Source organism: Somniosus microcephalus, chromosome 13 (genome assembly GCF_052327205.1).
Source record: "Somniosus microcephalus isolate GS21.2 chromosome 13, FLI_Smic_1.0, whole genome shotgun sequence".
Classification (NCBI taxonomy): domain Eukaryota; kingdom Metazoa; phylum Chordata; class Chondrichthyes; order Squaliformes; family Somniosidae; genus Somniosus; species Somniosus microcephalus.
In genome coordinates, this window is record NC_140999.1 from 58,888,258 (window position 1) to 58,903,273 (window position 15,016).

At 47.4% G+C, this 15,016-nt stretch overlaps 1 protein-coding gene across 1 annotated transcript in view; it reads right to left on the reverse strand.

The window, feature by feature from the left end:
• Nucleotides 1-15,016, reverse strand: part of LOC147108350 (cathepsin L2-like) — a 52,065-nt gene that overhangs the window by 9,862 nt on the left and 27,187 nt on the right. Inside the window, exons 3-5 of the mRNA XM_086004945.1 lie at nucleotides 2,975-3,127; nucleotides 1,823-2,044; nucleotides 49-214 (exon numbers count right to left, since the gene is read on the reverse strand). Of these exons, the coding sequence (XP_085861071.1) occupies nucleotides 49-214; nucleotides 1,823-2,044; nucleotides 2,975-3,127 (541 nt within the window). The remainder of the gene's footprint in view (nucleotides 1-48; nucleotides 215-1,822; nucleotides 2,045-2,974; nucleotides 3,128-15,016) is intronic.

Consider the following 15,016-nt stretch of genomic DNA (forward strand, 5'->3'; position numbering starts at 1 on the left):
GGCACCGCCAGGCACTCCAACTAGTTATCTATAAATCCTGTCTCTTACCTGATTTGTACAACATGAAAGATCTGTGCTCTGCATCTATAGAAACAGATATGGGTCCAACCGTGGCCACCGCTGCAGCTAAATCCGCTTCAGAATCTTTTGGAATCTTCTTGACACCCTTGCAAGTGGCAACAATATTGTTTTTGTTGGACTTGCAATCCCCATCCTAAAACAAAGAGATTGTAGAAGCTGAGACAAAGATTTACCCAATGTAAGAATGCCAGAATTTTTAGAAACAAAGAATGGCCATAAAACCCAACAAGTTTGTCCTTTATTGATAGACCTCACTCCCGTTACTCTCCATAGCTGCTTTTAATTGCCTCTTGAAAACATTTATACTGCCTCCTTTAATGGCTTTCAATGATATCTTACTTCACAAGCCTTTTATTCTTTGGGTGTAAATAATTCATTTAATTTCCCTCCTACACCTCTTCTCATTTTTAATTTGTGTTCCTCACATTTAAAAGTTCACCAGAGTGAACAATTCTCTTCAGCAAACATTTTCGTTCCAAACATGAAAGCTTCAATGATGATACGTCAGAGTCTCCTTTCCTCCAAAGAAGAAAGGCCCTACATCCTTAACTTTCTTCACAACTTAAATTCCTTTTAGTTGATACATTCAATAAGCCCTGCTCACCTATACAGTAGAACCTATGTATGCTTTGTTTAACCTGTTGCTTTGCTTTAATAAATTCCTCACCCATCACCGTACCATGTCCAGCACTCCATATGAATCTGAGTAAAATCAGCAAAGGAGTACTGAGATAAAGTTAACACAATGTGAACTGGGACTCCCATTACAGAATACAACCTGCAAACCATAGCTTGCTGAATCATTGTTAACTCCTGTGTCACAGGGATAATATTCCTGTCCACTTACACACAAAGACCATCACTGAAGACCATTGCGTAGACTGTTCAAGGCACCACACTGAATACTAACAGAAGTAGTAGGGCTATAATAACATGCTGTCTTTTAGTAGCTTAGAAACCTGAAATAGCTTTCTGTATAAGCTCTCAAAGCTATCTTCTTTTACATTTAATGCAAACTGAGTAAAGAGATATAGCTTGATCTGCTGTCTCAAATTTCCAGTCAACTAAATTAAAGGGGGTTAATTTTATATCTCGGCGATGGTGTAAAATAGGTGATTTCGGAACGGCCGCCCATTGTACACCCTGCCCAATTTTCCTCTTCATTTACTTCAATACAAAAGAACATCGAGTGGGGTGCATAAAGTACATCCAATCCAATATCGCCCATTTTAAACCATCACCAAAGTTAAAACTACCTTGAAGGTATTTAAAGGTTAATTTATCCCAGCCCAGAAAGTTGAGTTAAAAGTCTTCTCTGTCTGCTGACTGTAAGGGTTGTATGTGAAATGAGCTTCAACAGTTTCAACTCAATTCACAGTGGGTACTGCCCAAAACACAAAATTGTCCCCACTTGGCACTCTCACTCAGAGTGACCACATGATTGCTTGTGCGGGATGATGGGAGCATTAGAAGGTGATCCTCCAAGCCTGGGGTTGGGACACCCTGCTGACGGAGAGTAGATCACTTTGCTCTACGTTCACCTGATTTAGGAGTCCATGATGGGGACCTAAAACTCTCCGGGGGATCTCCCAGTCTCCTGTGTATCTGAACCAGGCGACTGGCCAAACCCTCAGAGAAACAGTGTAAACAGCCAAAAACTGGTTCTGAAATGGAAAGAGTAGCATTCCTCATTTCAATGAGCACAAAAATTCTAAGAACATTAAAGAAAATGGAAAGTTACCTTTGCAGTGTAGGGGTAAGATTGCTCTGAATTGATGCCATTTTCTTTGATAAATAGAAGGGATTGCACTTTAAATCCGCCATTACAGCCTTTGTTTCCTACAGCTCTGGTACAATCCATCAGGTACTGCTCACTCAGGGAAATTAGCTTTCCTGTTTTCTTAAAAACCTGTCCTTCAAGTACACCAGTTGTACTGAAAGCCCAGCACGAGCCACATTGTCCCTAATATATGAAGAATCACAGTGAGAGAGAAACATTTGTGATATTTTTGATATTTTATTTCACTGAGAAACCTTTGTGAAAAGGCCAACAGCCATAGTGCAGGGCACCACCAGAGCTAAAAACACTGAGGGTAATTTTGACCTTGGCCGACAGTGTAAAACAGGTGATATCGGACCAGGCGCCCATTGCACATCACTCACCATTTTCACTTCCACTGATTTTCTTTCTCACATACATTTTGGTGATATGACCCTGAGGTTGTTAATCTTTCAATCATACAAACTTCAATGTTTGATAGCCGTTCACCCATCACCCCTATACTCGCTGACCTTCATTGGCTCTCGGTCTGGCAACACCTCGTTGTTAAAATTCTCATCCTTGTTTTCAAATCCCTTCGTGGCCCCTCCCCTCCCTATCTCTGTAACCTCCTCCAGCACTACAACCCTTCGAGATCTCTTTGCTCCTCCAATTCTGGCCTCTTGCGCATCCCCAATTTTAATCGCTCCATCATTGGTGGCCGTGCCTTCAGCTGCCTAGGCCCTAAGGTCTGTAATTCCCTTTCTAAATCTCTCCTCCTCTCTACCTCTCTCTCTGCCTTTAAGATGCTCCTTAAAACCTACCTCTTTGATAAAGCTTTTGTTCACCTGTCCTATTATCTCCTTATGTGGCTCGGTGTCAAATTTTGTTTGATAATGCGCCTGTTGAAACGCCTTGGGATTTTTTCTATGTTAAAGGCGCTATGTAAATGCAAGTTGTTGTTATTGTTGTATACTGAAAATGAGCGTGGTACTGCCCAATATGTCTCTAAGAACTAAAGCAGCATATACTGAAAAATGGGTAGTGGTTGTGCTTTCAATATTGTCCGTCACCCACAATTCTTCAAAACTTCACACTTTAATAATCACTGGAAGCACTTCTCCCCATCTTTACCTGGTCCTTCACTGGAGTAACATAGCCTTTAGGACGCCAGTCAACGGCCGGAGGCAGTTCAACATTCTCCTGTGCTGTAAACACTTTGTAAGTCGAGTTCCCAGCTTCCTTTTTGCTGAATTTATTCAAAAGCTGACTGAACTCCTTAATGGTCTAGAAAATAAAGAAACTCTGAAATTTATTAATCATATTATTAATGGAGTGCAAAGATTTGTCTGTATTGCATTACATAGTGAATTTGCTTAATTTACATGCCATTCAATAAATCCTTATCTGATGAAAATTATAGTTTAGGATTTGCTGGAAGACAGATGAACTAGTGAGTTTTACCAGTGGAGTGAATCAGGGAGCTGCTTTCACTGCAGGTGGAGATGCCCATGGCCGGGATTCCTTCACAGCCTAAATGTGGTCCAACAATTAGGCTACCTGAGCAATGGAGGGAACCGCATAGGAAGGTCTCCTTTGATGCATATTCAAGCCTGACTTCTTGGGGGAATTTCTCAGCTGGGGTTTTGGCAAATCACCAACTGCAATTGGCACTAAATCTAACAAAGAGCATCGAAAATGAAGGTGGCAGCAATATTTGGAAGCTGGGTTTCTGCATTGCTTCCAGACAGGAGCTAGAGTTTGTATTGAGATTTTAGTTTCCCAGTGTAAAGTTTATTAAGGTCAATTAGAGCCTGTTTATTGCATTTTACTTCCACCAGTGTTGTCCCCCACTGATTGTTACATAAGTATTCCAGTTGTTATCTGCTGTTGCTTTCAACTGGTGTTAAAATAATGGGAATTACTTTTACACAATCAGCAACAATATTAATTTTCACTGACCTCATCTCCTCTGGAGATCTTCCCTCCATGGCCGCCAACCTCATAGTCCCCCAACCATGCATAGCCCGCTTCTACTCCCTTCCCAAGATCCACAAACAGGACTGCCCTGGTAGACCCATCGTTTCAGCCTGTTCTTGCACCACGGAACTTATCTCTTCCTATCTCGACTCTATTTTTTCTCCCCTTGACCAGTCTCTTCCCACCTACATTCGCGACTCTTCCAACACCCTCCGTCACTTTAACAGTTTCCAGTTTCCTGGCTCCAACCGTCTTCTTTTCACTATGGATGTCCAATCCCTCTACACCTCCACCCCCCACCAGGATGGCCTTTGGGTGCTCCGTTTCTTCCTTGGATAGAGGCCCAAACAGTCCCCATCCACCACCACCCTCCTCCGCCTGGCTGAACTTGTTCTCACATTGAACAACTTCTCCTTTGACTCCACTCACTTCCTCCAAATTAAAGGTGTTGCTATGGGAACCCGCATGGGCCCTAGCTAAGCCTGCCTGTTCATGGGATATGTGGAACACTCTTTGTTCCAGTCCTACTCAGGTCCCCTCCTTCACCTCTTTTTCCGGTACATCGATGACTGTAATGGAGCCAGTTCCTGCTCTCGCCCTGAACTAGATAAGTTCATTCACTTTACTTCCAATTTCCACCCTTCCCTCACCTTCACATGGTCCATCTCCGACTCTTCTCTTCCCTTCCTTGACTTCTCCGTCTCCATTTCTGGCGATCGGCTTTCGACAAACATCCACTACAAGCCCACCGACTCCCACAGCTACCTGGACTACACTTCCTCCCACCCCGCTTCCTGTAAGGACTCTATTCCATTCTCCCAGTTTCTCCATCTCCGCCGCGTCTGTTCTGGCGATGCCACCTTCCATACCAGTGCTTCCGACATGTCTTCCTTTTTACTCAACCTAGGATTCCCCTCTACTGTGGTTGACATGGCCCTTGACCGTGTCCGTTCTATTTCCTGCACTTCTGCTCTCATCCCTTCCCCTGCCTCCCCACCAGCCTCCACATTCAAGGGATCATCCTCCGCCATTTCCACCACCTCCAACGTGATCCCACCACCAAACACATCTTCCCCTCACCTCCCCTTTCAACATTCCAAAGGGACCGCTCCCTCCACGAGACCCTGGTCCAGTCCTCAATCACCCCCAACAGCCCTTCTCCTTCACCTGGCACCTTCCCATGCAAGCGCAGGAGATGCAACACATGCCCTTTTACATCCTCCCTTCCCACTGTCCAGGTGAAACAGCGATTTACTTGTACTTCTTGCAATTTAATATACTGTATTCGCTGCTCATGATGCGGTCTCCTCTACATTGGGGAGACCGAATGCAGGTTGGGCGATCGCTTTGCGGAACACCTCCGTTCAGTCCGTAAGGGTGACCCTGAGCTTCCGGTCGGCTGTCACTTTAATTTTCCGCTTCACTCCCACTCTGATCTCTCTGTGCTCGGCCTATTACATTGTTCCAATGAAGCTCAACGTAAGCTCAAGGAACAGCACCTCATCTTTCGATTAGGCACTTTACAGCCTTCCGGGCTCAATATCGAGTTCAACAATTTCAAATAATAATCCCTGCCCCCACTTTTCATGCAGTATGATTTTGCCATTCCCATTTGCAACATTTTCACAGTATGTTCTTTCAATTCCTTCCTCCCCTTCTAAACCCCACCCCCCCAATGCCCCCGTCTCTGCACCTGCTTAATATCTGTAACATTTCCAGCTTTTTCCAGTTCTGATGAAGGGTCCCAGACCTGAAACGTTAACTCTGTTTCTCTCTCCACGGATGCTGCCTGGCGTGCTGAGTATTTCCAGCATTTTCTGCTGTTATTTCAGATTTCCAGCATCCACAGTATTTTGCTATAATATTATTTTTTGTTTGAATTCAGTGCATGGGAGCAAAAGGCTGTAGGGTGAAAAGGAGGTCAGACTCATAAGCCGGAATTTTCATTACCTGGGTGGGTCGGGTGCGGGCGGTCGGTGTGGTGGCTCGCAACCTCATTCTTCTTTTCATCCCGCTCCTCAGAGCGACTTTCCCTTAATGGCACCTATTAAGGCAGCATTGCGCGTTACCCGGCCCTATTAAATGGTGTGGGTCTGATGACATCATTGATGACTCATTTCCAGCCGTGATCTTTAAAGCTGGTGGTGGGAGACGGAGATAGGGGGACATCTCAGCAACCTGGTGACAGAATTACATCTCATACAGCCACATGGCATACGGCAGTCACTCATATGGGGACTGATGTCAGCAGCCAGTGAATGTTCATCATGTGTGTTAAATCCGTGAATCTTTAGGTAGTGGTCCTTCAAATAATCGACAGAGACTGCAGAGGAACAATCAACAGGTGTTTACTGGATGAGGGTTGCTCTAAAACTAAGCAGTACAGATCCCTACTCAGGGTTATATACAGGTGTGGTCACTGCCAGTACTACAGCATACAGGAGCTGTAAAAAGTAGTTCTCCCCTTAAAGGTACATACACTACAATTCCTCCCCTTTTAGATTAACAGTACTATAACATTCATTTAACAATCAACACTTTTAACATGCAACATTAACTGAAAATAGTCCATTTATAGATTCAGTCTTTGGGGCGGCTTCCTGATCCTTTCTGGATAGCGCCTTTCCTGAGTGTCTTGCTCTTGGTGCGGAGGCGATTCTGGCCCCCTGTCGTTGGTTGGTTCACCAGCTTCCGATACTACTGTTTCTGGGGTAGATGCTACCTGTATGTCGGGTTCATCACCAGGTACGCGAGACATGGGGTTGACTTGTTCCTGTGACGCTAGGATCTGGTCGACATGGCGTCTCACAATGTTCTCCCCAACATCCATTGTGTACATTAGTGGCCCCTGCTGTGTGCATATCGTTCCTGGTTGCCATTTCTCTGTTCGGTAGTCGCGGGCCAAGACTGGTTGCCCTACATTGAAGCTTCTTGTCAGCTTCTCAGTGATGTGCTGGAATTGCTTATTCTCAACATTTCTTCGTACATTTGGTCTGAGCAAATCCAGACGAGATCTCAACCTTCGGTTAAAGAACATCATGGCCGGGGTCTGGTTGGTAACTGCATGTGTCGCATTTCTGTAGGCTAACAGGAAATTGTCCACCTTATGCTGCAGTGGAATGTCGTCATCGCACATGGCCCTTACTGCCTTTTTAAAGGTTTGTACGAACCTCTCAGCCAATCGGGGCGGATGTGTAATGCCTTACCCCATTCCTTTTCATAAATTTCCGAAACTCTTCGGACACAAATTGTGGTCCGTTATCAGAGCAAATCTGCTCTGGCAAGCCGTTCCTGGCAAATATGGTCCGTAGGACTGCAATCGTTTTCTCCGTGGTGGTGGAGGACATTTTGATCACCTCAGGCCATTTCGAGTGCGCATCCACGGCTATTAAAAACATTGAGTCCATGAATAGACCAGCAAAATCAATATGCACCTGTTGCCATGGAGAGGAGGGCCACTCCCATGGGTGTAGAGGGGCATGTGGTGGTGAATTTTGGACCTTCTGGCATCCTTAGCAGCTCTTTGTCAGATCCTCGATTTGCTGATCGATTCCCGGCCACCACACATAAGCCCTAGCAAGGCTTTTCATTTTCACCCCTCCCAGATGGCCTTTGTGAAGCTCATTGAGCACTCTCTCCCTTAACTTGGGTGGAATTACCACTCGGGATTCACACATCAAGGTCCCCTGGCATACTGACAGCAGTTCTGTTCTGGATGAGAATGCTGGCAACAGTGAGTCACCATGTGTTGGCCATCCCTTCACTGTCAAGTCATATACCCGAGACAGTGTCGGGTCATTTCGGGTCTCCTTCTCTATATCCGCGTTAGTTACTGGCAAGCGTTCAATTATAGTCGAATAAAATATTTCGACAGGGTCCACTGCTGGTGCTTCCTCCGCAGTAGGCAGTGGCAGGCGTGATAGCCCATCAGCGTTTCCATGCAGTTTTGTGCCCTTATACTCTATTTCATAATGGTTCGCCCCTAGAAAAAGGGACCATCTTTGTAGCAGTTGCGCAGTCATCACCGGAACGCCCTTCTTTGGATTAAAGATGGAGGCAAATGGTTGGTGGTCGGTCAGCAAGGTGAACTTCTGCCTGTGCAGATAGTGGTTGAACTTTTTCACTCCCCACACTAGGCTGAGGACCTCCTTGTCAATCTGGGCGTAGTTACGCTCGGCTGAGGTTAGTGACCGAGATGCAAAGGCTACTGGCCTCCCCAAGCCGTCCGGGAATTTGTGCGACAGCACCGCTCCAATACCATAGGGTGATGCATCACACGCCAACCGAATTGGTAGTGCTGGGTTGAAATGAGCCAACACCTCTTTTGATGTGATCAATTCTTTGCACTTCTGGAAAGCTCGTTTACATTCGTCATTCCACTTCCATGGTACCCCCGTTTGCAGTAGGGTGTACAGTGGGTGTAGTACTGTAGACAAATTCGACAAGAACTTATGGTAGTAGTTCACCAGCCCGAGGAACGACCTCAGTTGTGACACATTTTCTGGTGCTGGAGCCTTGACTACTGCCTCAATCTTTTCAGGGGACTTATGTAACCCCTCTTCATCAATAGCATGGCCACAATACGAGATCTGCTTCTGGAAAAACTCGCATTTGTGGCGATTAGCTCGGAGCCCATATTCCTTCAATCTAGTGAGCACCTGCTCCAGGTTGGCGAGGTGATCACTGTCATTTTCGCCCGTGGCCAGGATGTCGTCCAAATAACACTGGGTCCCTGGAATCCCTTGCAGGACTTGATCCATTGCCCTTTGCCAAATAGCCGGAGCTGATGCTACCCCGAACACCAGCTGGTTGTATTGGTAGAGACCTTTATGAGTGTTGATCGTGAGGTACTGTTTCGAGGCTTCTTCTACCTCCATTTGCAGGTACGCCTGGGCCAGATCAATCTTAGTGAAGCGTTTTCCTCCAGATAGTGAGGCGAAAATATCTTCAATCCTCGGAAGCGGATGTTGTACCGTGTGAAGGACTGGGTTCACTGTCACCTTAAAGTCCCCACAGATGCGAATCTTCTTTGGTTCACCAGGTGTATTACTCAACGACCTCTTCATTACAGGAATGATGGGTGTAGCCCACTCGCTCCAGTCCACTTTGGACAGTACTCCAGAACGTTCCAAACCTTCCAGCTCTGCTTCGACGGCTGGGCGGATCGCATAAGGCACCGGTCTGGCCTTAAAAAACTTTGGGCTTGCATTTTCCTCTATTTTGATCATCGCTGTTATGCCTTTTAGTGTTCCGAGTCCCTCCTGGAACACTTCTTGTGCGTCAGTTAGCATTTTTGACAGTCGTCCAGGTGTGATGTCGTCATCCTTTTTGGCATCTACCGTCAGTGCTTTTATGGCATGGCAATCTAACTGTATCTTCCGGATCCATTCACGTCCTAGTAGTGGTGGTCCTCCATCTGGCAATACATATAAGTCCATTTTTGGTGTTTCCTTGCCGTTGTATATCACGTTCACCCTTATTTTTCCTTTGGGGTAGACTTTTTGCCCCGTGTACGTCTTCAAGACAATCTCTGTATCTCTCAAGGGTATATGTGAGAATAGCCACTTGTAGTCCCTTCGGTTTATGACTGTTAGGGCTGATCCTGTGTCCAATTCCAATTTCACTTGGACTCCGTCTACCTTGAGCGTGACCCAGATAGTTTGGTGATCCTCCATTTTGGTTACATTATGTAGTTTCAGACAACCCAGCTCCTTGCTTCCGGAGTTTGCATCACTTTTCTGTTCGTCTGAACTACTCTCCCTCACCTTATGTACCTTTTTGTACTTCTCCTGTGGAGGTTTCTTGCTGCTGGTTTTCTTTCCCGACCTGCAGACTCTTATTATGTGTCCTCCTTTTGCACACTGTCTGCACACTTGGTCCTTGAACCAACAATCCTTATCGTCATGTGTTGTTCTGCCGCAGCGATAACACTTCACTGCTCCATATGACATTTCATTTGTGCCATATTCTTGCGTTCTCCGTTGTATCTCTGCAGCGCCCCATGCAGCTGCTTCGTGTGATACTGCCATGTTGAAAGCCTTGTCCAGCGTAAGATCCTTTTCTGATAGAAGCCGTTTCTGGTTCCTTCACTTTGAAGCCCACACACAAACTTGTCCCTTAAAGTATCTGCTAGTCCCGTTCCAAACTGGCAGTGTTTCGATAGCTTGCGCAGTTCCGTTAAATACTCAGCATTACTTTTGTCTTTATGCTGGTTCCTTTTGTGAAACTTAAATCTTTCTGCTATCAGCAGCGGTGTGGGGTTTAAGTGGTCCTGTAGGATTGCCACTATGCTTTCACAATCCTTTTCCGCTGGCTTCTCTGGGGTGACTAGGTTTCGCAGTAAGCTGTACATTTTTGCACCCATGGAATTCAACAATACCAGTGCTTTCCTGGCATCTGGCACTTCATTCGCCTTGCAGTACACTTCTATGCGTTCTACATATGTCGCCCAATCTTTGACTTCATTGTCGAATGCTGTGACCCTGCCACTCTTCTGCGTCCCTGGGTGTGGTTAGACTGGCTAAAAATGGCGTCTCCCGCGCTCTCCCTTCTTCTCCGCTGGCTCAAAATGGCATCTCCCGCACTCTCCCTTCTTCTCCGCTGGCTCAAAATGGCGTCTCCCGCGCTTCCATTTCTTCTCCGCTGCGGCCCAAATGGCGTCTCCCACGCTTTCTTTTCTTCCCCCGCGGACGCTGTTCAGCCCTTGAAACCGGCCGTGCTCTGCGCGTTTTCCTGCGTGCTTCTCTCGTTGACGCCACTCGGTCTTCAACCCCGGCTGCGCCCTGTGCGCTTCACCCTCTCTCGTTGACGCCGCTCGGTCTTCAACCCCGGCTGTGCCCTGTGCGCTTTACCCTCTCTCTTACCCGTCGATGCTGCTCGGCCTTTTTCTGTGCCGTCGGTCGGCTCCCGCCGCCGCTGTCCGGGAAGGTTCTGCGCCGTACCTGCTGCCAGCCTGCTGTGCTGGATCGTCGCGACTGGAGAACCAAGCCCAGCTCTCTACAGCCTCCTCTGCGATGTTCAAGTCCTCCCTGGATGGTCGACGCCCACACTGCTGGAATTGGCCTCCTCCTTCAGAGTTGCAGGTAGGTTCGAAACGACTCGTCGCCATTGTTAAATCCTTCAAATAATCGACAGAGACTGCAGAGGCACAATCAACAGGTGTTTACTGGATGAGGGTTGCTCTAAAACTAAGCAGTACAGATCCCTACTCAGGGTTATATACAGGTGTGGTCACTGCCAGTACTACAGTATACAGGAGCTGTAAAAAGTAGTTCTCCCCTTAAAGGTACATACACTACAATGTGCATAATGGTATCTGTAGTGTATGTAACTGTTCTACCTTTAAGAGAACTATTGTATGTAACCGTCCACCTTTAAGAGAACTATTTTAGGTGTGGCACTACTTTATCCTGGCTGCTGTATACTGTAATACCGACGGTGACCACACCGGTATATAAGTGCTGTGGCAGAACTTATTTGGCAGATTCGCCCTGACCTTCGAATAGTAAAGTCCTGTTTAAGTTACTCTTGTAGTCTGTGTATTACTTCGCTATACAACCCACAGACTTTACAGTGGCGACGAGTTCGATCTTACCCTGCGGCAACAATACTTCTGAAGAAGTAAACGAGCGTCGAGAAGAGGCACCCGCCCTCATCGTTTTGCTGAGAGAAAACTCGAGTCTGCAGACCAAGAAAGGAGGAAGATTTCAAACACGAAGTCTTCCATCAGCAACAGGCACGGATTGTCCCTTCTGCCACGGTGGTGAGTGAGCCGATCAACACGAGAAGCAAGTCGGCCACGGTGACTGTGAGTAAAGGGAAAATAGAAACAAATAAACGGAGGATAAGGGCGGTGCACTCGACCACGGTCGAGGGGGAAAGGAGCCGGACAGAAGTCGGGCCCAGAGGCGCTGAGACTGGGGCAGCATGGAGCAGAAGCCGCGGTACAAGCGGGCGAGGGAGCGTCGTGAGACGGCTAGACCGCGACGGCGAAAAAGGCCGGACAACTACCGCGACCACGAGGCGCTGCGACCGAGATCGTAAGGCGCGGGAAGATATAAACATAAATAAGCCACGGAGAACTCAGCCGCAGCCGGGGAGGAAAGCACCGGACTGCGAGAGGGCTGGGAGGCGCGATTGGAGCGACAAAGGCCGGGCACCTACCGAGGCCGCGAGGCGCTGCAACTGGGATCATAAGGCGCGGAGGCAATAAATAAATAAATAACTAAATAACCCGCGAAGAATCAGCCGCAGCCGGGGAGGAAAGGACTGGACTGCGGGAGGTCAGGGAGAGGCGTTCAAAGCCGCTGAGGGAGAGCCGCGCGAGCGGGAGAGACAGAGCCGAGAGAGAGCGAGCGAGAGCCGAGCGAGCGGGAGAGACAGAGCCCGAGAGAGAGACCGAGCGAGGTTCCGGCCAGCGGCTTGCAGCAGCTGCCGTGAAGGACCAGGAGCTGGATCTGTCCGACGCCAACTGGTTGTCCCCAGCGCCGGTTGCCCCTGCCGAAAAGAAGAAGGGGGGGGGGAACAAGGAACACGATCGGCTTTTCTAGCGCGCGCTTCAGAATAAACTGAAGCCGGCGCACAGGCTACAAACCCCGTAAACCAGCGGTCGTCGCCCGAGGGCAAAGCTTACCCCTCCCACCAGAGGAAGAAGTCAGGAGCGGGAAGCCGCCATTTTGCCAGTAGGGGGGAAGAAGACAAGCGCGGGAAACCGCCATTTTGCCAGTAGGCGGGGAAGAAGACAAGCGCGGGAACCCGCCATTTTTGGAAAAAAAAAGAAAAAGTTAAAAAGTTAAAGAGAAATCCTGTTGTTTCGCAGAAAGATAGTGGGAGATAGTGAAGATGCCTAAGCATGGTAACATCAACAACTTCGATGCCGAGGTGGAAGATTGGGCCACGTACGTAGAACGTATCGAGATATATTGTGAGGCCAATAAAATAGAAGATGATGATAAAGCTATAACCTTGCTAAACTCGATGGGCCGAAGACATACGGGCTATTAAAGCATCTTCTAGCACCAGTTAAACCGGCGGATCAAACCTTCGATAATATTGTTGCTGTTCTGAAGGATCACTTGAACCCCACACCGCTGATGTTGGCGGAACGATTCAAATTTTATGCGAGAACGCAACGGAAAGAGGAAAGCAACGCGGAATACTTGGTCGAACTGCATAGGCTAGCGAAATACTGCCAGTTTGGAGGAAACCTGACAGAGGCATTGCGAGACAAGTTCGTGTGCGGGTTGTCGAAGGAAGAAACGCAAAAGCGACTGCTCGAAGAGAACGACCTTACACTGGATAGGGCTGTCCTTATTGCAGCATCACACGAAGCCGCAGTGAAAGGAACTGCGGAAATGCAGCTGAAGGCAGCTGTCCTCAGTGTGGATCAAATTACTTCGGGTGCAACAAAATGTTATCGTTGTGGGAAGACAACACACGACCAGAACCAATGCTGGTTTAAAAACCAGGACTGTAGGAAATGTGGCAAACTGGGTCACATAGCCAAAGTATGCCGGTCAGGGAAGAAGACCAACAACCAAAAAAAAAAGCCATCACAGGAAAGGTACAACAAAGTACACAAGGTGGTTGAGAAGAGTTCAGATGAACAGAATTCAGACTCAGACCCAAGCGGCCAGGAACTGGGTAGTCTGAGAATTCATAATGTGAGTAAGGAAGCTGACCTACAAACTATCTGGGTCATGCTAAAAATAGCCGGAGTCCAAGTGAGAATGGAATTGGACACTGGATCAGCCCTATCCGTCATAAATCGAAGGGATTACAACCGGCTATTCTCACATATACCCTTGAGAGATACCAAGTTCATATTGCAGACATACACGGGGCATAAAGTATACCCCATGGGAAAGATAAGAGTCAAGGTGAGAGACAGGGGCAAAGAACACCCCGGAATGGACTTATACGTACTACCTGAGGGAGGACCACCACTTCTAGGACGGGAGTGGATCAAGAAAATAGACATGGAATGGCACTACCTCAAAGCAATAACGAGTGAGGACTCGGGGCAGACAATCAGCTCAGACTCTGAAACAGATGACGATAAGACCAGCCCAAGCATGAAAGACAAGTCTAAAATGAACTTGCTGACTAAGGTTGGTAGAACGAATGTGGGCCTAAAGGCTTATGCTCCAGAGGAGAACAAAGTTTCAGAACAGAATTCCTCTGAGCAACAACAACATAGCTCGACAGAGAATTCTGAGTCTGTTCAAGTTACAGAGATATATATTACTGAGGAACATCGAGCTCGAACGCAAACTTATTTCAGATTACGACAGCAATTAGAACAATTGAATTGCCGTCTCGAGCAAGAGATGAAAGCAATGAAAAAGTTCTATGATACCGAATGGGAGAATCTGGAAAGACAACAGAAGCAGCTGGGGAAGAAAAGGGAGCAGGAGCACACAAACCGTCTGCACGAGGAGGCCAAACGAATCAAAGCGGATTCGGCTTCTGAAGGGGCGTGCTCCAATCCGGTGGAACAAGATGTGCCGCAACTGAAGGCGCTGGTTAGCAGGTTGCAGGCAGAAAAAGCTGAGTTGGTCGACATGACTTCCGAGCTCCTACTGAAGTTGGGTGCAGCATCACCAGACGATTCATTTGTGAAAATTCGACGGATGGGGCCTGCGGATGATGGCGAAGTAGAAGCAGCAAAGGAGCCCCAGGACAAGGTTCTAAACAGCCCTGCAGCTAATGGAAAAGGGATGAGGACAGGAGAGTTAACAGTCAGCCAACTCCTCCAGGGAAAGGTTATAAACAGCCCTGTAGTTAATGGAAAAGGGATGATGGCAGAAGAGTTAACAGTCAACCAACTCATTCATATGCTGAGGGATAAAACTCTAAAATGGGAAAAACTTAAATACGAGCCTCAATCTTCAAAGGGAAGGGAGCTCTCAAAAGTCATTGGAAGAGCTGAGGTGGCAACCCAGACTGAGAAGTCTGCAGCAGAACAGCCGGAGCTCTCAAAAGTCATTGGAAGAGCTGAGGTGGCAACCCAGACTGAGAAGTCTGCAGCAGAACAGCCCTTGGATGCCAAACGTACGCTGACGCACGGCAATGTAGGACAACAGAATACTGAAACAGCTACTTCAGTAGAGGGATTGAATAGTCCGATCAATCAACCTCCGAATGAAGTTGAAGTATTGAAATCACAAATGAGGTCATTAGTAAAAGACTTGCAGG